Raw genomic sequence first — 23,626 nt, forward strand, 5'->3', positions numbered from 1 at the left:
AGGAGGGAGATATGTAACTGCCCTTGGAGACTCCACCAGGGACAGAGAGAGACTGAGAGAGAGAGAGACATGGAAGAAGGTAAGGAGGGAGAAAAAGAAGGAAGAAGAAAGAAAGGATACCCAGACACAGAGAAAATGCTCTGGCTTCTCTCCTCTTTGTCTCAAACCTTTTCTTGCCTCCCTTTTAGCTGACTGGTCAAGAAACCAGTCAACAAGGGAGCCTGAGAAATATAGACCCCTATGAGACAGAGCAGATCAGGAAGACAGCAGAGAATGAATCTAACAGCAAATAGGCAAATGATCAGCAATAATTCCTCACTCTAGCTTGCTTGGTGGCTCAGATAGTAAAGAATCTGCCTGCAATGCAGGAGACCTGTGTTCGATTCCTGGGTCGGGAAGATCTCCTGGAGAAGGGAATGACAACCCATTCCAGTATTCTTGTCTGGTGAGTTCCATGGACCTCTCCTGGCGGGCTACAGTCCATGGCATCACAAAGAGTCAGACATGACCGAGCATCTAGCCCTTCAGGGCTTCCCAGGTGGTGCTAGTGGTAAAGAATTAACCTGCCAATGCAGGAGACATGAGAGGCACAGGTTTGATCCCTGGGTTGGGAAGATTCCCTGGAGGAGGGCTTGGCAACTCACTCTAGTATTCTTACCTGGAGAATCCCATGGTCAGAGGAGCCTGGCTGGCTACAGTCCATAGGGTTTCAAAGAGCTGGACACAACTGAAGCAGCTTGGCACAGCACACAACGTCCAGTTTACTCTTTAAATCTAATAGCAGGGACTTCCTGTGTGGTCCAGTAGTTAAGACTCTGTACTCCCAATGCAAGGGCCCGGTGTTCGATCTCCAGTCAGGGAACTAGATCCTGAATGCTGCAACTAAAGAGCCAGCACAGTCAAATAAATTTTTTTGAAAAAGTGAATAGATGTACTAAAATTGTTAAGCTATATCTATATAAATGAGGCAATATGAAGAACCTGTTAAAGCAAACTGCCAATACTTACGGGTTTTCTTAGTCCTAATGGCTCTGTTGTGTCATACCTCAAAGTCACACAGAAAGTCATATTTAGTTATTACCAGGACAAATATTATGTATAATTTTCATCTTTTTCATAAATCAGAATTATTCTACTGAAGGAAAGAACCCATTCAACATTTATTCATTTATTTATCAAGTGCCAGGTTCTCTGCTGTGAGTTGGAGTAAGTCTAGGACCTCTTTCCCTCTCCTGTCATTCCAAATGTTCTCCTGGTTGTCTCTGATGCGTAACTACTACTGTGTCCTGCCTAGAAATCTCTTGTGCTCTACCTTTGAAATCTTAAACTCTAATGGTCTACTCTCTGATGTTGTCCTATGTCTCCAGCATTCTCATTCTTGACGTTTAAAGATGCACCCAAACCTCCAGTCCCATTATCCCTCTTTTTTCCCCCAAATTTTCAATTATTATCATTTCCCACAACTTCCATAATCCCAGAACCAAAAGTCCAACACTCAACCACTCTGTCTTACTACAGTGAATAGTAGGGTTTGTTGTTGTTTGTTTTCCCCTGTGTCTAAACCTCCTTCCTAATTGGAAGGAAACTCTAAGGTGAGAGTCTGATGGGAGGGAAAGACTCATTCCCAGTATGGAAGCTGGGAAAGGAGCCAGATACTTATCACATCTTCATGGAAGTAGAGATGGGACACATGACCAAGGGTCAGCCAATTGTTGCTCCTGCCTGAGGCCTCAACTCTTGACTGCTAGGGACAAATGGGTAGTTTAGTATGTTTTCATGGCTTCAGAGTCCATGTATGGCAGGTATAGAGCCAGGAGTAGGAGCCCCGCCGGGAGTGGGGCCCCTTGGCAACAGTGGCACCCATTCCAGCAGGGTATCCTGGTCGTTCGTTCCTGTGCTGGCTGTCTCATCTCCCTTGATGCCCATCTGTTGTTTTACATTTGATTCCCTAACCTTGCCTTTGATTTATGGGCTACTCTTTATTTACCGAAGTTAGTGGTTTATTTCCTTTGAAAGTGAAAGTCGCTCAGTCTTGTCAGACACTTTGTGACTCCATTCCAGTCCAAGGAATTCTCCAGGCCAGAACGCTGGAGTGGGTAGCTTTTCCTTTCTCCAGGGGATCTTCCCAACCCAGGAATCGAACTGGGGTCTCCTGCATTGCAGGTGGATCCTTTACCAACTGAGCTATCAGGGAAGCCCATTACGTTAAACTAAATAGATTTACCACCCTTCAACTCACTGGTACCTTTATCATTTTTTCCACCTCTCCACGGATTCTTTTTGTTCTCTGACTCAATCCCTCCCCCCTTTTCTTTTTGCTCCCACATTCTGACTTTGTATTAGTGCCAGGAAAAAAAAAACAATCACTGTTTAGACTGGAAGAAATTCATGATCTGTAACCTCAGCCATAGTCCTTCTAAGAATACGTGACTCCTTATCTTACTCTCCAAAGCAGCTACTTCAGTTCTTAGAGATTCTTCCCAAGGCCCCCCTTCATCATCTTCTGCCCCCCTCATTCCCAAGTACTTTCAGCAAACAACTTAGTCATCTGCTGCGTAGAGAGGCCAGGAGAAGTAGACCCAGCTGTCCAAACAGTCATTTCATGAATGGTGACAGCTGCCAGCAGAACAGAACTGCTATCTTGTGCTTCTCTTTTTGACCTTAAGATTATTTTCAAAAAGTTCCAAGTATTTACACTGATCTTGTAAACTCTTTCTGCCTAGAGAATATGCCAATGTGTGTGTATTATGTGTGTCTATATACACACATATACATGCACAGATAAATGTATATATATATATATATAATTTTTTCTTTTTATTGGAATAAACTCTTTTTCCCTTTCCATTTTTTTAAAATTTCATAGTATAAATGAAGCAGCAATATTTGTGTTTCTACACCTGATTTCATTTCCTCAGGGTATACTTCCAAAATAGAATTATTGGGTTAGAGGGTATGAAGATGTTCAAGAGTCTGCTACATACTGGACACTTATTCTCCAGGGAGGGAGGTTCAAGAGGGATGGGACATACATGTACCTGGGGCTGATTCATGTTGATAAATGGCAGAAACCGACACAACAATGTAAAACAATTATTCTCCAATTAAAAATAAATTAATTTAAAAAATAAAACAAAAACAAACCAAAAAAAAAAAACACTTATTCTCCAGAAAGATGCCCTTTCTGAAGTGAGAAAGTACATTCTGTTTTCCCATGGTGATCATGTAGCCCTGGGTCCATTGGAGATTATATTTTTTTTAAATAATTTTTGCTACCTTATTTTATATTCCTCCTTTCTGTTGGCTCATAGACTGTTTCCATGAGACAACGCACTATCCTTTGTTCTGGATGAGCTTTAAGGGCTACTAAAGGAATTATACCTGTTGACTTTTACATTTGTGTGCTTGCTATATTTGAATAGGAAGGGTTTTACCAGAGGTCATCATTACATTTGTTTTCTCTATTCTATTGGCTTCTTTCAATATATATTTTTGGCTGCTTGGCACGTGGGATCTTAGTTCCCTGACCTGAGCCCCCTGCACTGGAAATGCAGGATCTTAACTACTGGACCACTAGGGAAGTCCTCAGTATTTATTTTGATATAGTGTGTGTACACAAATTTTAGTTTGACCTCACAGATTTGATCATATGCATTGCATCTCTGGTCATAGCCTATACTTTTCAAGATTTAAAGATGTATTTCTTCTCCACAGCTGGATTAAATTTGGCATTCCATTTTTGCACAGATTTTTATCTTTTATAGATTGGTTTTAATGTTTAACTCTTTGACCCATCTGAAGCTTATTTCAATATATAATATGAAATACAGAGCCAAGCTAATTTTTCTCCCTACTCTTGTGCTTGCCTGATAACATTCATTAAACAGCGATTTTAACCCTCACCATCAGCATTTTTTAAACTCCTGACAATGATTTTCAATCCAATATTTTTCATTGTGTAGAGCAGTGAATTATTGTAAGAAGCTAATGTAGATAATTCAGACCTGAAAATGTCCCTCTGAGAAGCTGGGATTTTTCCCTTCAGAAAACCACCTGATGAACACACAGAAACTTAGGGCTATGAGGAATTTTAAAACAGTTTTGTCCAACAGTCCCCTTCCTCCTAACACAAATGGGAAGACAGATGCACCAATGAATTAACTATGATACAAGGGGCTCTGCTAAGGACTGTGGGAAAATGTAGAAAATGAAGGCATGTAACTAGAAATTGAGATGAATTGCAGATGAAAATGTATATAATATTAAATAATAGCACTAAGAAAATATACAGCTAATAATATACCAAAATACACAGGTAAGGATAATAATAATAATAAATCTACAGCTAATAATAATGCCAGCTACTGTTAATTGAAGATCTGTTGTGTCCCAGGCACTATGCATCTCTTTCAAGCCCTGTGCATGTTCAGCCATGTCTGACTCTGCTACTCTGTGGACTGTAACCCACCAGGCTGTCTGTCCATGGGATTCTCTAGGAAAGAATGGGATTGGGTTGCCATTTCCTCCTCCAGGGGATCTTCTGGACCCAGGGATCAAACCCAAATCTCCTGCAGCTCCTGCATTAGCAGTCATGTTCTTTATAACTGACCCACCTGGGAAGCCCCCTTTAAGCCCTATGACAGCCCTATAGGGTATGTATTATTATTCCCATTTAGATACCTAGTAATTTGCCCAGTCTACTACCAAGCGGTAGCTCCCAGCTGTGTCTGACTTGAAAACTTTCTCCTACTACACAATACTGCCTCCCAACTACACAGAGAGGAAAGACAGGACCATTAAAGAAACTATTGCATTAAGATAAAAATCAACCTTTTACTTGAGTTCATTTGCAAATGATTTGCTTCAATTACTAAAATTGTATGATTTGGGGAAAATCAAGTGATTGTTTTAGAACTTGGTTTACTCAGCTGAGGACAGTTGCCCTCAGTAGACAGCAACAGGCAAGAGGATCTCTAAAATCTCTTCCAGTTTTAAAATTTCAGGATTCTAATTTCTGCTGTCTATTTTCTACTCTTCCATACAAATTAAAATGTTACAATTTTCTAAGGAAGTACAGCCCTTTTTAAAAAAATTTTTTAATCAATTACATTTTTTTCTAAAATAGTTTTAGGGCCAATAAAACCTTTAATAGAAATTAAGTTTTGATTGGAGAAGGCAATGGCAACCCACTCCAGTACTCTTGCCTGGAAAATCCCATGGACGGAGGAGCCTGGTAGGCTTCAGTTCATGGGGTCACGAAGAGTCAGACACAACTGAGCGACTTCCCTTTCACTTTTCACTTTCATGCATTGGAGAAGGAAATGGCAATCCACTCTAGTGTTCTTGCCTGGAGAATCCCAGGGATGGCAGAGCCTGGTGGGCTGCCATCTATGGGGTCGCACAGAGTCGGACATGACTGAAGTGACTTAGCAGCAAGTTTTGATAACCATGAAAGAAAAGGAAAATAATAAATTAACAAACCTTTGTATGTTTTATACTAACAGTGTAAAAAAAAGGAATTTTTTGGAAAGATTATTTTTAATACAATAATGGTATAAGATGATCTGGGAGAATAAATACTATGTTTGACTTAAGGTTATAATAATAATAATGGTTAATAAGTACCTATTTAGTGAGCTAACAAAGGAATTTTATTTACCTAAATTGCAATGCCTGGACCAAAAGAATAGATTTATTAATTCCATTGCATTTTTAGCAATTGCTGACTAAATGGTAATTTTTGTATACATAATTTTCATGGACTGTATTACAGTATACACATTAAATGAAGGCTTATTCAGAAAACCACAAGATCTTAGAACTGGATAGAGTTTTTCTCTTTGAATATGAATAGAATTCTGAAATACTTTCAAGAATATATGAATTATTGCCAATGACAAGAAATTCAGCCTTTCCTACCTTATTGGTATTATCACAGGTCAAGGGAGGAATCCCATAATAAGCGCTCCTGTACTTGTGCTTTAACTCTTCCAAAAAAAGAGTCGAATGGACTTTATATTAATATATTGATAAGAAATAGGAATTAGGAAATAAACAGGGATTTTTAACTAAATTAAGTCATATTATTAAATAATAATAGAAAAAAACCATGCTTTCCTGGAGATTTCCAAAAATATAATACTTCTTACTGCTTAAAGTTAGACATAGAGTACGCCACAAAGTACCTCTTAGTGCTGATTCTGAGTTTCTGGATTTTGCCGTTTTCTGTTCAATATCTTAAAAACATGGGACATGTTGCCAGAAGAGGGCGCCCTTTACTACCAAACTAAGATTCATTTGGTAAACTAATACATAAATCTGCAAAATAAAGCACTATACCAACTTCAAATTTTCAGTAGAGATTCTTTTTCAAAAATGTATATGTGTATATTATTTATATATATACCATAAACTATGAAAAGAAAAGGCACTTCTACATGGCAAGACCTTGATGCTGGGAAAGATTGAAGGCAGGCAGAGAAGGGGGCAACAGAGGCTGAACGGCATCACAGACTCAACAGACATGAGTTTGAGCAAACTCTGGGAGATGGTGAAGGATAGGGAAGCCTGGCGGGCTGCAGTTCATGCGGTCACAGGGACGGCACATGACAGAAACTGAGCAATAACAACATGCCCAGTGTGAAATTTAAGACACAGGAAAATTCCAGTGACTTGGAAGCCCCTTTATGCTTTTTATGCTATCTCCATCTCTCCTCATCCCTAAGGGAACCATTTTCCTAGAATATGTGTTTATAATTTCCTTGCCTTTCATTATAGTTTTATCACCTAGATATATTGTTCATTTCTGCCTTTTTCATCTTAAATATAATTATGAATTCATGCTCTATGAATTCTTCTGTGACATGCTTTTTTGATCAATATTAAGTGTTTTTGACCTGTTCATACTGATACATGTAAGTATAGTTCATGCATTTTCAGTGCTATGCAGTTTCCCACCTTATGAGTGAAAATCAGCAAACTGTTGCTTACTGTTTATGCTTTAGGGGTACACTTATTTTGTTGCAATTAAAAGTTACACTGCTGGAAACTTCTTGCATGAGCCTCTCACTATACATGTGCAATAGCTCTTCTAGGACAATTTGCTTCTTGTTTTTGTATTGCCCTCAAGTTGGGAATGATTGCATGTTTAAATGGTTGAAAGAAAGATAAAGAGTATCTGTGACATGAGAATATTACATAAAATTCAAATTTCAGTGTCTCCAAATAACGTGTCGGAACACAAACACACCCATTCAGGTCCATGTTGCCCAGAGCTGCTTTCCAAGCATAGCAGCAGAGTTGAGGATCTGTGCCGAAGAGCTGCTGGCCCACTGAGTCCCAAATATTCAGTATTCGGCCCTTTACAGAAAAGGTCTGCAGAGTCCAGCTTTATCTTATATACCTAGGATGGAAATGCTGAAGCTTAGTGTGTCCATTTTCTACTTCACTTATTTTCCAAGGTGGCTGTACCCATGCTCACTCCCATCACCAGTGTGTGAGTGTTCTCGGCATCTTCATGGTAGGGAAGGAAAGACAGACCTGCTATAGAACTACAGAAGCTACATTTGTGGGTACATGTGAGTTGTAGTGATAGATTGCTACAGTTCTGATAAGCCAATAATAATCATTTTGTCTTTGCCTTGTATGTGCTCACTCGCTTTAGTCCTATCCAACTCTGCGACCCCAAGGACCGTAGCCCTCCAGTTTCCAGATAAGAATACTGGAGTGGATTGCCATTTCCTCCTCCAGGGCATCTTCCCAACCCAAGAATCAAATCTGAGTCTCCTGTGTTGGTAGATGGATTCTTTACTACTGAACTACCGGGAAGCCCTGTATGTTGTACGTGCTAGGGTGTACTGTGCTCAGTCACTTCAGTTGTGTCCGACTCTTTGTGACACCATGGACTCTAGCCTGCCAGGCTCCTCTGTCCATGGGGATTCTCTAGGCAAGAATCTTAGAGTGAGTTGCCATACCCTCCTCCAAGGGATCTTCCCAACCCAAGGATCAAACCCAGGTCTCCCTCATTGCAGGTGAATTCTTTACCATCTGAGCCACCAGGGAAACCCTGGGTGTTGTATGCTGCTGCTGCTGCCGAGTCGCTTCAGTCGTGTCTGACTCTGAGCTACCCCATAGATGGCAGCCCACCAGGCTCCCCCGTCCCTGGGATTCTCCAGGCAAGAACACTGGAGTGGGTTGCCATTTCCTTCTCCAATGCATGAAAGTGAAAAGTGAAAGTGAAGTCGCTCAGTCGTGTCCGACTCTCTTCCTCAATTTAAGCCTGTCAGCAGACAGGGTCTTGGAACATTGATATTTTCTATTTAAAAATAATATTTCTTCATTTATTTTTGGCCCTGCTGGGTTGCTGTGAGGGCTTTTCTCTAGTTGTGGAGAATGGGGGCTACTGTCTAGTTGTAATGCACAAGCTTCTCACTGCACTGACTTCTCTTCTCGCGGTACACAGGCTCCAGAGTACGCATGCTTCAGTAGTTGTGGATCCTGGGTTCTAGAGCACAGGTTCAGTAGTTGTGGCACATGCGCATAGTTGCCCCACGGCGTGTGAGATCCTCCCAGATCAAATCTGTCTCTTGCATTGGCAGGCACATTCTTTACCACTGAACTGCAGGGGAACCCAGAACACTACTATTTTCTAGACCAGTGGTCCCCAACCTTTTTAGCACCAGGGACTGATTTTGTGGAAGACAATTTTTCCACAGACTGGAGAGAAAGGGGATGATTTCAGGATGATTCAAGTGCATTACATTTATTGTGCACTTTATTTCTAGTATTATTACAGCAGCTCCACCTCAGATTGTCTGGCATCAGATCCCGGTGATTGGAGAACCCTGTTGTAGACCATCCTCCCATGGTATCATGACAAAAAACATGCCCTAGAGTTCCCAGCTTCTCCATCTAGAGGGAGTTCAGCTGGTTAAGACCATTCATGGGCCTCCTACAAAGCCAGGATGGTACAAAGTGAATTGCATGTAATTCATACAACTGCCACAAGCTTATGCCTTTATCCTGAAATCTACTGCTTCTGAGATCTAGGAAAAAAGTTCTAAGTGCCAGGTCTCTGCAGTTGTAACTGGTGTCTTCATGCAGTAAGGATGCTAACAAGTAGTCACTGAGAACTTGGAATAAGGCCTGTCCTAACTGAGATGTAAAAGTCCGTGTAATAGACTCAACAGTTTTCAAAAACATATTATGATGAAAAAAATGTAAAATGTGTGTTGCTTTTAGCTGCTGCTGCTAAGTCGCTTCAGTCGTGTCTGACTCTGTGCGACCCCATAAACGGCAGCCCACCAGGCTCCCCTGTCCCTGGGATTCTCCAGGCAAGGACACCGGAGTGGGTTGCCATTTCCTTCTCCAACTCAAGTAATTTGTTATACAGCAATAGAAAACTAAAATAGTAGGAAAAAAAAAAGTGGAAAATGTAATATTTCAAGATACTCAGTTCAGTTCAGTTCAGTCATCCAGACGTGTCCGACTCTGCAACCCCATGGACTGCAGCACACCAGGCCTCCCTGTCCATCACCAACTCCCAACGTTTACTCAGACTCATGTCCATCGAGTCAGTGATGCCATCCAACCATCTCATCCTCTGTCATCCCCTTCTCCTGCCCTCAATCTTTCCCAGCATCAGGATCTTTTCCAATAAGTCAGCTCTTTGCATCAGGTGGCCAAAGTATTGGAGTTTCAGCTTCAACATCAGTCCTTCCAATAAATATTCAGGACTGATTTCCTTTAGGATGGACTGGTTGTATCTCCTTGTGGTCCAAGGGACTCTCGAGAGTCTTCTTCAACACCACAGTTCAAAAGCATCAATTCTTCAGAACTCAGCTTCTTTATAGTCCAGCTCTCACATCCATACATGACTACTGGAGATATCATGGCTTTGACTAGATGGACCTTTGTTGGCAAAGTAATGTCTCTGCTTTTTAACATGCTGTCTAGGTTGGTCATAACTTTTCTTCCAAGAAGCAAACGCCTTTTTATTTCATGGCTGCAGTCACCATCTGCAGTGATTTTGGAGCCCAAGAAAATAAAGTCTGCCTCTGTTTCCACTGTTTCTCCATCTGTTTGCCATGAAGTCATGGGACCGGATGCTATGATCTTAGTTTTCTGAATGTTGAGCTTTAAGCCAACTCTCTCACTCTCCTCTTTCACGTTCATCAAGAGGCTCTTTAGTTCTTCTTCACTTTCTGCCATAAGGGTAGTGTCATCTGAATATCTGAGGTTATTGATATTTCTCCCAGCAATCTTGATTCAATCTTGATTCAAGATACTAATAACATTTTATTAACAGTCTCTTAATATTTATATTAATTTTTTATTAGCTTGGCCAGCATTTAATTTTTTAGTGATATTAAGCATATAAAACTATTTTCAGACATTTAAAAAAAGAGCTGTTTTAGTCTTGGAGATGGTGGTACTGGTACCACAACGATGTGAATGTACTTAATGCCACAGAACCATACACTTGAAAATTATTAAAGTGGCAAGTAATGTGTGTATTTTACCACAATAAAAAGAAGCTGTTTTTTCAAAGAGTTATAGGTACTTTCAGAGAAGAGAATAGTATTACCAGATTGCCAAACAGAAATAAAGAATCATTAATGCAAGAAAAATTATCACTCAATTTTACTGTTACAGAAGTCTTTATGGCTTAAAAGATGGTTACAGGATTAATAATTGTAAAAGAAACTGCATTGTTTGCTCTTTCTTTACAAAAGCCATTGAAAGAAAAGTTTTGCCATTTTTTTTTCTCGATACTCATTTAACACTGTTATTAAGAAGAAATAAACTGTCTTCAATGTCTGAATGAGGAGTGGGATAATGCATAGAATAGATACTATTTGCAATAATGTAAAACTCTAGAAGAAAAAACCCTGCAAGACACAGTTGTTTACTTTCGTTAACATCAATATTTTAAAACAAGAAGCTCAAAACCTTAAGAAAAAACATGTGAAGTTTGAGGAGGGACAGGAATCTTAGATATGGCCAGTGTCCGGCTATCAACTCCTGCTCCAGATAAAGCCTAGTGAGGCCAGTGTTCCCAAGCCTTGCTGACCTCTAGAATCAGAACTACAATGCCTTGAAATGCAGGTTCCAAATCCCACCCCACAAACCCAGTGATCTAACTCTAGCTCAGTTTTGAGTGGGTGTGTATGCACATGTGTGTGAGTGTTTATGTGTGTGAATTACAGAGCTTTGTTTTAAGGGTTCCAGGTAATTTTAGTTTGGGAATCACTAAACTAGGAGGCTAATAGTTTCTTTCTATAGGCTTTAAATCTCAAGGAAACACCTGGCATTTGTATAATCTTTATTCCAGAGGTCATTTTGGAGCTTTCTTATTTTCTTCTCAGCAGCATTTGAGAAGCCCGACCATTCCTCCTTGAAACTTGCTTCACTGGCCTCCAGGACCCCCCACAACCTGGTTCTCCTCCAACAGTCCTAACTGTGCCAACTCAAGTGTCCCTGACAACTGGGGTGCCCCCCAGAACTCAGTTTTTGAAAGGAAACTAAGTTGGCCCAATTTACATTCAGCTGTTTGGCTTCACCTCAAAGCCTCCTCTTTAATACAGGTTTTTTTTTTATGGTTTAATTTCTTTTATATTTGTATCAAGGTAATACATATCTATAGTTTTAAGAGTTACATAATTCCACAAGGCTTGCTATGAGAAACAGCAGCCTCTGCAACCACCACCATTTCACAATAATGCAACTTCATTTATCTCTTTTTAACTGGTTTTGTCTTCCCCTGTTCTCTGTGGTCAGTCACGTCTAACTCTTTGCAATCCCATGGACTGTAGCCCACCAGGCTCCTCTGTCCATGGAATTTTCTAGGCAAGAACACTGGAGTGGGTTGCCATTTTCCACTCCAGGGGATCTTCCTGACACAGGGATCAAAGCTGCGTCTCCTGTGTCCCCTGCATTGGCAGGCAGATTACCACTGAGCCACCTGGAAAGCCCTATCTTTCCCTATATACTTCCAAATAACATGCTTGCTGCTGCTGCTGCTGTTAAGTTGCTTCAGTCGTGTCTGACTCTGTGCGACCCCACAGACGGCAGCCCACCAGGCTCCCCCATCCCTGGGATTCTCCAGGCAAGAACACTGGAATGGGTTGCCATTTCCTTCTCCAATGCATGAAGGAGAAAAGTGAAAGTGAAGTCGATCAGTTGTGTCCAACTCTTAGTGACCCCATGGACTGCAGCCCACCAGGCTCTTCCACCCATGGGATTTTCCAGGCAAGAGTACTGGAGTGGGGTGCCATTGCCTTCTCCGAAATAACATGCTTACATAGATACAAATGGCAATAATCATTCTTTTTTATGGCTGAATAATATTCCATTGTGTGCATGCGTGTGTGTGTGTGTGTGTGTGTGTGTGTGCATGTGCCCTCTTCTTTATCCATACATCTGTTGACGAACACTTAGTTTGTTTCTATGTCTTGGCTACTGTGAATAATGCTGCTATGAATATTGGGATGTATATATCTTTTCAAACTGAAATGGAGCAGGACACTATGGCCTTTCCACCACTCCCCCATGCCCTTCAGCTGCCCTTTAGCTCCAGAAAGACTTTAGCCAAAGTAAGTTTAATCAGAGAAGTGAGAAAATGCAGAAGCAAAGGAAAACAGTCAAACAAGACCAATTAATAATAGTTTAATCATTAAACAAAATTGAGGACTTTTAGTTCCAGCACTCTTACCAGAAAATCCCATGGACGGAGGAGCCTGGTAGGCTGCAGTCCACAGGGTCGCTGAGAGTCGGACACGACTGAGCGACTTCACTTTCACTTTTCACTGTCATGCATTGGAGAAGGAAATGGCAACCCACCTCAGAGTTCTTGCCTGGAGAATCCCAGGGACGGGGGAGCCTGGTGGGCTACGTCTATGGGGTTGCATAGAGTCGAACACGACTGAAGCAACTTAACAGCAGCAGCAGCAGCAGTTCCTCCTCAAGGGCTATAAATAATATTCTGAGCCATATCCTTTAAGCTATCTTGTAGATATCGAAACCCTCACTGGGTGGAAAAAGTTAACTACATGATGACCAGACTGTAGCCATGACATAACTGCCACAATTCTGAGATCTAACCTCAAAGAAATGGGACCAAACTGCCCCTAGAACTGAAGACTAACTATTAAAAATACTCAAGATGACACTGATCAGACCGCTGCATGACCAGTTTCAAGATGACCATCAGGACTTCCCTGGTGGTCCAATGGCTAAGACTCTATGCTCCCAATGCAGGGTGCCTGCGTTTGATTCCTGGTAAGGGAACCAGATCCCACATGCTGTAACTATGACCCAGAACAGCCAAATAAATAAATATACATATATATTTTAAAGATGACTGTCAGAGCTGACTGTACTGTTTCTGAATGTAACACCCTGCCTCGACCTATAACAGCTCTTGCCCACTGATTATCAGTGTGAGAGAATTGACTTTTGTACATGAGTTCCCTGCCTCCAACGACTGCCAGCCTCTGAAATGAAGCAAACTTTTCTTTACACCAGCCTTGCTTCTTTATTGGCTACAGAGTGGCGAGCAGAAACAATCCAACTTTCAGTAACAGAATTAGAGTTTTAGTCTTTTCCTGATTTATGCTCAGGAGTAGTATTGCTGGGTATATGGTAGGTATATTTTTAAAAGAACCTCCATACTATTTTGCATAGTGGCTGTACCAGTTTAAATTGCCATCAATAGGTTAGGAGGATTCCTTTTCTCCATACCCTCTTCAGCATTTATTATTTACAGACTTCTTAATGACAGATTCTGACTACTGTGAGGCGATTATCTCAGTGCAGTTTTGATTTGCATTTCTGTTTTAGAGTTACTAAGCATCATTTCCTATGCCTTTTGGCCATTTGTATGTCTTCTTCAGAGGACTGTCTATTCAGGCCTCTTGTCTATTTATTGATTGGGTTATTTGTTTTTTTGATACTGAGTTACATGAACTGTTTGATTATTTTGGAAATCAACCCCTTGTCCGTCACACCTTTTGCAATTATTTTCTCCCAGTCTGTAGGGTTTTTTTGTTTGTTTTGTTTCTGGTTTCCTTTGCCACTCAAAAGCATTTAAGTTTGACTAGGTTTCATTCTTTATTTTTGCTTTTATTTCTTTTTCCTTGGGAGACTGATCTAAAAAATATAGCTACAACTTATGTCAGAGACTGTTTTGTCTATCTTCTAGTAGTTTTATGGCATCATGCCTTGTTTAAGTCTTTAAACCACTTTGAGCTTATTTCTGTATGTGATATGAGAGAATGTTCTTTTTTAAAATTATTTATTTATGTTTATTTTCGGCTGCATTGGGTCTTGGTTGCTGCATGCAGGCTTCCCCTAGTCACAGAGACCAGGAGCTACTCTTCTCTGTCCAGTAAATAGTTTTTTACTGCTTGTCCTATTTTCGCTTTGGCATCTTGATCTTACCCATATCTGGGTTCCTTAGTCAAAAGACTTTACAAAACCAGAAAATAAACACCCAGCCCTCTGCTGGTACACCACGGGCAACTGCCATTGGCATGGAGGGCAGTGTCATGCCAATGGCATGGAGGGCAGTGTAGAGATTTAACTGCTTTTCCAACAGACTTTCAACCAGTCTTTCTGCTTTTAGCCTCATTTTTATTTTTACATGTGGAATTATCTGGGTCTACCAATTTCTGAGTCTTTGGTGCTCTGTGTTTGAACTGTATCATTCTGGCTTTCTCCCCTAGGTTAGGACACAGCTCCCTCCAAGTTGCTATGACAACCACATCCTTCTACCTGTGTTCCAGCCCCCAACATGTGCTGGTGTTTCCCGCCCCTCACAATTCTCATTGTCCTGGTAGATTTATATCCTCCTGAAGTGTCCCTTTATCTCCACCTTAGCGTGGTTTTAGAAGGGGTGGAAGTATGCGGTCAACTTGCTATTCTTGGTGCAAAGCCTCAGTCTAGGTCTTACCATTAACAAAACTAATATTTTAATGTTTATCTGTCAGGTTGAGTCCATGATCTGAAGTTGTTGATTTATCTTTCTGAGTGTTTTTTATTTTGTTTTTCTTTTTTCATTACAATACCCCCAGTATCTAGCCTTCTGTGTATTAGACATATTTCATCAATTTTAAGTAAATTAAACCATTCAATATTTTAGTACACTCTTGTGAAAAATTATTGAAAAACAGCATATTAAAAAGCAGAGACATCACCTTGCCAACAAAGGCCCAATATAGTCAAAGCTATGGTTTTTCCAGTGGTCATGTACCCATGTGAGAGGTGGACCATAAAGAAGGCTGAGCGCTGAAGAATTGATGCTTTTGAACTGTGGTGCTGGAGAAGACTGTTGAGAGTCTCTTGGACAGCAAGGAGATCAAACCAATCAGTCCTAAAGGAAATCAACCCTGAATATTTATTGGAAGGATTGATGCTGAAATTGAAGCTCCAATACTTTGGCCACCTGATGCGAAGAGCCAACTCATTGGAAAAGACTCTGATGCCCGGAAAGATTGAAGGCAAAGGGAAAAGGGGGCGGCAGAGGATGATATAGTTAGATGGCATCACCAACTCAATGGACATGAATCTGAACAAACTCTGGGAGATAGTGAAGGACAGGGAAGCCTGGTGCTGCAGTCCATGGGGTCACACAGAGTTGGACATCACTTAGTGACTGAACAATGGCAACTGTAAAAAACAGCAACATTTTAAAAGGTAATTTTACGGTTAAGCGTGAAATTGTTTTTCCATTACTGAAACTAAAAACTAATACATACATAAATACATACATACAACAAAGAAATAGAAATGTAAATGAATATGAAGACATAAAGCCAGGCAATGGGACATTTGACATACAGAAATGATAAAATGTACTGAAAACCTTTCATTATTTAGATGTTCAGCTATGTGATTATCTAGTCTTTAATTTGAAAAGGAGTCTGCCTAGGGCAAATTATAGTTGTCAAATTACATTGTAATGATTTCATCAAGTCAGACTATGACACAGTATTTTTCAGAATGTGGTAATTATCAGTACTCAAGAACTGTGGACATTTTTTTCCTTTGTGTTTTTTTGCAGAAATCTGTTTGTCTGTAGTCTGAGGGCATTTTGAAAAGCACAACATGAAAAATTAAATAGTTAAAACTTTTCAATTATTTAGGGTACTCGGTGTTTGGAGCTTGTTGAGAAACATTGTGGTTTGGCTTGGTTTCATTTTGTTTACCATTAAGAGGAGGCTAAAAGCATTGATTGTCCCTCATCAAGCTGGTGACCCAGGGGAATGTCCAGAACAATTAGGGAACTTTCCTGAAAACTTCTATCTTCATATGATATGAGAAACATTACAAAGGCTATGTCCAAACATTCCTTTATTTCAACCATCCTCAAAGCACTTAAAGCCACTCCAGGCTGGGTTAGTCAACTTCGCTGCAGTAGCAGATGACCCCATAAATCCCAGCGGTTTGCAAATATTTCTCTCTCTCGGCCACGTTACATGGCAAGCGATGGGTCAGGTGCTATGACCCACTATGGCAGCTTCTTATCCCCAGACGCAAACCAAAGGAGCAGCACCACTTGGAACATCTGCTCAGTAGCAGAGGGAAGGAGAACTGCCTAAAAGATATGATGCCTGTTCAAATTTCTGTTCAAAGGCAACCCGTGTCTTGTCTCCTCACGTTCCACTGAGCAAGTTACGTGGCCAAGCCTCACACTGATGAGGAAGGGAAGTTACTCCTCCAACAGGAAGTCCCTACAGGTTGCATTAGGAAGGGGTGGATGTATGGTCTTTCTATAAGAAAAGGGATGGACGACTCATTGAAAATTAAAATCTAGTCTCTACAAGTGGAAGAGGAGAGGGGCTCAAATTACTGAAGAAAGAGCATGGGATTAGATCAAAACTGGAGTGATTAGAATGGGAAAATTTACAGATTTTAAATTATCTTTCTGGAGCTGAACACAGTGGTGCTCTATGGACTTTAAGGCTGGATCGTCCAAATTAAATTATGATTCATGCATTATCTTTGCAATATAATTTTATTGAGGTGAAGTACTACTTTTATCAGTATACCCTTGGTCTCCTTTCTAATATCATTTGCTTCAAGAAGTACAAACTAAAGTCCATATTAGTGCAGGGAGAGTTAGAAATACCTGAGATGAGAAGGCAGTCATAAAAATCATCTTGTTGAAAAAGAAAAAAGCAGTGTATCTGCAGCTTCCTTTGGTGAATAATAACTTAGCGGCTACCCAAACAAAAACTAAGGATTCCCTGGTTTCTAACTTTAAAAAAGCTGAATATTCAGTTGCCAAAACAGTGATTTTCAGAAACATCATTAAATGGGCTGTTCAGGAGAAAAATAAAAATAAAAACTTTCCCTTCCTACTTAGTCTCTTAAAATGAACACTTCCAGAGATGCAGTTTTTAGTATAAGCATTGGTCCTAAGTGGAATGAGTATACTAACAGTTGAGAGGACACTGAAGTTTTCAAGCAAGAATCTCCGAGGAGGACTTACCCTCACACACTCTGAGGGCAGGGGTCTCTTCCTCTGACTGAGGTAGAAACCAAGGCACATAACATTTCAATGACAGTGCTTTCCTAAGTTCGCCAGCTCATTAGTGCCTAATCAAATATCCAAACAGTTGAGGCAAAAAGACAGTGATGCTGAACTAGTCATCAACCATCTAATATGAATGATGACTTATGCCCTGAGATCTGGTTGTGAAATGCCAGGGGTATGGGAAGACAAGTGAGCACCATGAAGAGGAAAAAGAGAAGCAGAAAAGAGGAAGCTGAGCTGAGGAAACACTAACCAGCCCTGGCCTTATGTTTAATGAGTTCAATCACAAAAAATTATTAGAATAAGTCACGGGGGAAAATGAGCCACTTTCAGGAATTTATTAATGAAAATAGGCATAAATAAGAGATACCCTAGCGTGCTGCAGTCCGTGAGGTCTCAAAGTGTCAAATACCACAGAGATATTTGCATTTTTTTTTGCTGAGAAAGACAATTAAACTCCAGATGGTCTGCAGAAATGTTTGCTATTGATGTACTTTGAGTTTATGGCCAGTAATGAGAATACTGAGAAAGTCTATTGACACATATTTACTCCTTTTCTCATCAGCCTTGAAATCAGGGCCCTAGAGGGCAGTAACAAGCAGTTCACTCTTCCTGGTTAAATTCAGAAATGCTAGTTTGTTCTAGAGAAAAAGTTTGCATCAGTGCTGTATCTCTATCTTACTGCTATATCCGTTTTTCTTTTTTCTTCATAAAGTGTAAGGAGACCCAATGATTTATTCTTAAATAAACACTTATTGTGGAGAAGGCAATGGCACCCCACTTCAGTACTCTTGCCTGGAAAATCCCACGGACAGAGGAGCCTGGTAGGCTGCAGTCCATGGGGTCACTAAGAGTCGGACACGACTGCGCGACTTCACTTTCACTTCTCACTTTCATGCATTGGAGAAGGAAATGGCAACCCACTCCAGTGTTCTTGCCTGGAGAATCCCAGGGGTGGGGGAGCCTGGTGGGCTGCTGTCTCTGGGGTCTCAAAGAGTCGGACACAACTGAAGCGACTTAGCAGCAGCAGCAGCAGCAAACACTTATTGAACACCTATTATGAACTAAGCATTGTTCTAGGTGTTGGAGGCTCCGTAGGAAAAAATGAATTTACATTATAGCATGGTTGGCAGATACTGTTAAAAATAAAATTTACAATATGATGGCAGGTAATACTAAACATTTTTTTTGAAAAATAACATAGTAAGATGATCAGATCAGATCAGTCGCTCAGTCGTGTCTGACTCTTTGTGACCCCATGAATCGCAGCACGCCAGGCCTCCCTGTCCATCACCAACTCCCGGAGTTCACTCAGACTCACGTCCATCAAGTCAGTGATGCCATCCAGCCATCTCATCCTCTGTTGTCCCCTTCTCCTCCTGCCCCCAATCCCTCCCAGCATCAGAGTCTTTTCCAGTGAGTCATCTCTTCGCATGAGGTGGCCGGAGTACTGGAGTTTCAGCTTTAGCATCAGTCCTTCCAAAGAAATCCCAGGGCTGATCTCCTTCAGAATGGACTGGTTGGATCTCCTTGCAGTCCAAGGGACTCTCAAGAGTCTTCTCCAACACCACAGTTCAAAAGCATCAATTCTTTGGCACTCAGCTTTCTTTAGAGTCCAACTCTCACATCCATACATGACTACCGGACAAGCCATAGCTTTGACTAGATGGACCTTTGTTGGCAAAGTAATGTTTCTGCTTTTTAATATGCTATCTAGGTTGGTCATAACTTTCCTTCCAAGGAGTAAGCATCTTTTAATTTCATGGCTGCAGTCACCATCTGTAGTGATTTTGGAGCCCAGAAAAATAAAGTCTGACACTGTTTCCACTGTTTCCCCATCTATTTCCCATGAAGTGGTCGGACCGGATGCCATGATCTTAGTTTTCTGAATGTTGAGCGTTAAGCCAACTTTTTCACTCTCCACTTTCACTTTCATCAAGAGGCTTTTGAGTTCCTCTTCACTTTCTGCCATAAGGGTGATGTCATCTGCATATCTGAGGTTATTGATATTTCTCCCGGCAATCTTGATTCCAGTTGGTGTTTCTTCCAGCCCAGCATTTCTCATGATGTACTCTGCATATAAGTTAAATAAGCAGGGTGACAATACACAGCCTTGACGAACTCCTTTTCCTATTTGGAACCAGTCTGTTGTTCCATGTCCAGTTCTGACCTGCATACAAATTTCTCAAGAGGCAGATCAGGTGGTCTGGTATTCCAATCTCTTTCAGAATTTTCCAAAGTTTATTGTGATCCACACAGTCTATTGTGATCCACACAGTCAAAGGCTTTGGCATAGTCAATAAAGCAGAAATAGATGTTTTTCTGGAACTCTCTTGCTTTTTCGATGATCCAGTGGATGTTGGCAATTTGATCTCTGGTTCCTCTGCCTTTTCTAAAACCAGCTTGAACATCAGGAAGTTCACAGTTCACATATTGCTGAAAGGGGTACAGATACCATTTAGGAGAAGGAAGATATGCCCTGACAGTTTATCAGAGCTGACTAGCAAATTGTTAGAAATTTTACTGCTGCTGCTGCCAAGTTGCTTCAGTCATGTCCGACTCTCCGCGACCCCACAGACGGCAGCCCACCAGGCTCCCCTGTCCCCGAGATTCTCCAGGCAAGAACACTAGAGCGGGTTGCCATTTCCTTCTCCAATGCAGGAAAGTGAAAAGTGAAAGTGAAGTCGCTCAGTGGTGTCTGACTCTTAGCGACCCCATGGACTACAGCCTACCAGGCTCCTCCATCCATGGGACTTACTAGCCAGATATTAGACACTGCCATCATTAAAATTTAAATGTTACAAACTTCCAAGTAAATACATAATAATAAAAATGTAATAAATACTCAAAACTCACCATTTTCTATTGATTTTACTATGTGTTGCTACTATTTATGTTCTTTAAGTTATTTATATGTATTCTATCTGTGCATTGGAAACATTACATGGCATGCAACTTTGCATCTCCTCCTAGCTGTTTGTTCAGTGACATCATGTTGGTAGCAGGGAAACAGCCAAAGTGGATGTCTTTACACCACAGAAATTGACAAACACTGTTAACACAAATCAGGGCTTTTTATCCCAGAGAGCTAGATGTGAAACATTTACCAGCTCTTTACAGAAGAGAGACTTTCTAATGAGGGGATAATTAAGCAGAAGCCTAAGTTACACGTGGATATTTGGCCCTGGGATATCTGGGGGAGGGCAATGCAGGCAGAGGCTTCAGACCAGATCTTGCTTGACCTGTTTTCAAGGATCAGCACAGAGAAAAGCCTGAGAAAGTGAGTGAGAAAAGTGGCAGGAAATCAGGGCAGGACGATAGATGAAGTAGAACTCTGAGGCTCTGGTAAAGATATAGATTTAATTCTAAGTACATTATGAAGCCATGAGAAGACTGAAAACAAGAGAAGGATAGGATCTGATTTTTATTACAAGGGGTCCCTTGCTCTACTGTATGGGGGAGAATTCTATATTTCACCTGAGCTCAGAATTACTCCTTGCTTGTTAGAGATACAGCAGACTCATTGATATTTGCAACCACCCTAACATTTAATCACAGACAAAACTGAATGTGTGGTAGTGCCCATGAGGGTTCATCCCTATCCAATTTTTTTCTCCTTCCTGGGCACACAGATTGTCTATACCTCCCAGTACTCTGGCAGTTCAGTGGGTTCACATGATGAGTTCTAGCTAATAAAATATGAGTAGGAGTGATACACACCCCATTCTCAGGGAGAAGCATTTAAGAGCCGTGAGTGACCCCCACATTCTTCGTGGTGATGGCAGAGGCCACATCGTGGGATGCAGGAGCCGAAAGATGGAAACAGTCTGATCCCCAGGTGACTGTGTAGAGTATAGGATCCTCTCACTCACCCCAAGCATGAACATGAGCAAGAACACAAAGCTTTGTTTCACCAAATACTGAAGTTCAGGGATTAATTTACTACTTCAGCCTAGCCTAGGCTGTCCTGAATAATACAGAATGTCATGCTGTAGAAACTCTCAATGATAATAGCTAACATTTATTGAGGGCTTACTCCATGCCAGGCACACCATTTATATGTATTTCCTCATATAAGTCCCACACTATTAGAGATGTACACTATGATTGCATCTTTTTCAGAAATAAGGACACTGAGTCCAAGAAAGTTTAAGTGACTTGCTCGGGGCCCTCAGAGAACAAAGGATGGAACCTAGAGGGCCAGTCCTAACTCTGGAACTTCCCTTTTCTACTGAGGAAAGAACAGCCTCCTGTTCTTTTCTTCATTCATTTCTTCATCCTTTTATTGGGCATTTACAGTGCTAGACTCTGGGTAGCATAGCATAGCATGGGTACTCAGTTGTGTCCAATTCTTTGTGACCCTATGGGATTTTTCCAGCAAGAATACTAGAGTGGGTTGCCATTTCCTCCTCCAGGGGACCTTCCCAACCCAGGGATCTAACCCATGTCTCCTGTTTCTCTTGCATTGTAAGCAGATTCTTTACCACTGAACCACCAGAGAATCTGCTAGGCTCTGGGTAGGCAAAGATAAATAAAACACCATTCCTATCTTCAAGGAGATTAGTGAAGAAGAGACCACAAAGTGAAAATTATAATGTGATGAATTTATAAGCAATACAAGAGACAGAGAAACATGCTAACAGAGATGGAGATACAATCAGCAAAATCTAGACTGTGGAAAGCTCTATAGGACAAACAATCCAGTTCCTTCAACAAATAAATTACAAGGAAAGTTAGTCAGAACCTATAGATTAAAGAAGATCTATAAGTCTGAAGACTTTTGAGAGTCACTTGGACTGCAAGGAAATCAAACCAGTCAATCCTAAAAGATCAACCCAGAATATTCATTGGAACCACTGATGCTGAAGCTGAAACTTCAATACTTTGGCCACCTGATGTGAAGAATTGACTCAATGGAAAAGACCCTGATGCTGGGATAGATTGAAGGTGGGAGGAGAAGGGGACAACAGAGGATGAGATGGTTGGATGGCATCACTGACTTGATGGACATGAGTTTGAGTAAGCTCTGGGAGTTGGTGATGGACAGGGAGGCCTAGCATGCTGCAGTCCATGGGGTCACAAAGAGTCAGACACGACTGAGTGACTGAACTGAACTGAAGGGCTTACTAACTTTAATTATACAATTTTTAGGTGAGATAATGATTTGTGGTTATTTTTAGGGTATCCTTATCTTCTATAGACACACACTAAAAAATTATAGAATAATATGATGTCTGAAATATTCTTCAAAATATGCAGGAAGGAGAAGTGGGTACATGAAACAAGATTGGCATGGATAATCATAGTTGACCTAGGTATTTACTTTGGTGATAATTTTAATAAACATTTAAAACTTCCCAAAATCAAAAGTTTTAGAATAACTGTTCTTGAGCTGGATATAAATGAATTGGTGGAATCACTGACAAGGTGTCTGGGAAAACTGGGAAGGTTTCCCAGGAAAATGGGATCTCCACATGTGAAACACTTCTCAGGTGACAAGAGAGCATGCACAAACAAATTAAACAAGGGAGCACGCACAAACAAATTAAGTTATTTTGAACATCACCTAATGTATCAGTGACAGAAATGATTAATATTTGTTTTACATCAGGAGCCAGCTGCTGTCACATGGAAACAAGTTACCAGAGTTTACGAGCTTCCTTCTATGGACATGTGGAGAAATGGGCTGAGTGGAGCTGGAGATTGAACACCGGATTAGAAAATCAAGAGACCAGGCAGGAGAATCTTGGCTCTGTCTCAGAGAGGGACTTGGAAACTTTGTCTCTATTCCCTCATCTATAAAACGAGGTCCAAATTGATCCCAAAGAGCTGTTTCTGCTCCAACATTCTAGTATTCTACATGGGCTTCCACACACATGAAATGTTAATTTAGGGATCATGTATGAGAATCTACTGCTTCAGGTCATGGTAGCATCATTGTCAGAACCAAAAGGACCTCCAGTGCAGGCATCTTAGTTACAGGAGACCCTCAGAAAGTCTCCTGGGTGTAGGGATCCCCTAACATAAATGCAGAGGACTTTTTCTGCTTTGCATGGGAAGCAGAAGGGAGTAACAGAGCAAGCCAATCAT

General features: G+C 40.9%; 1 protein-coding gene across 1 annotated transcript in view; it reads left to right on the forward strand.

Moving 5' to 3' along the window:
* Window positions 1-21,314: 21,314 nt before the first annotated feature.
* Window positions 21,315-23,626, forward strand: part of PGM2 (phosphoglucomutase 2) — a 48,782-nt gene continuing 46,470 nt past the window's right edge. Inside the window, exon 1 of the mRNA XM_061419228.1 lies at window positions 21,315-21,374. Coding sequence (XP_061275212.1) covers window positions 21,315-21,374 — 60 coding nt within the window. The remainder of the gene's footprint in view (window positions 21,375-23,626) is intronic.

Source organism: Bos javanicus, chromosome 6, assembly GCF_032452875.1.
Source record: "Bos javanicus breed banteng chromosome 6, ARS-OSU_banteng_1.0, whole genome shotgun sequence".
Taxonomy (NCBI): domain Eukaryota; kingdom Metazoa; phylum Chordata; class Mammalia; order Artiodactyla; family Bovidae; genus Bos; species Bos javanicus.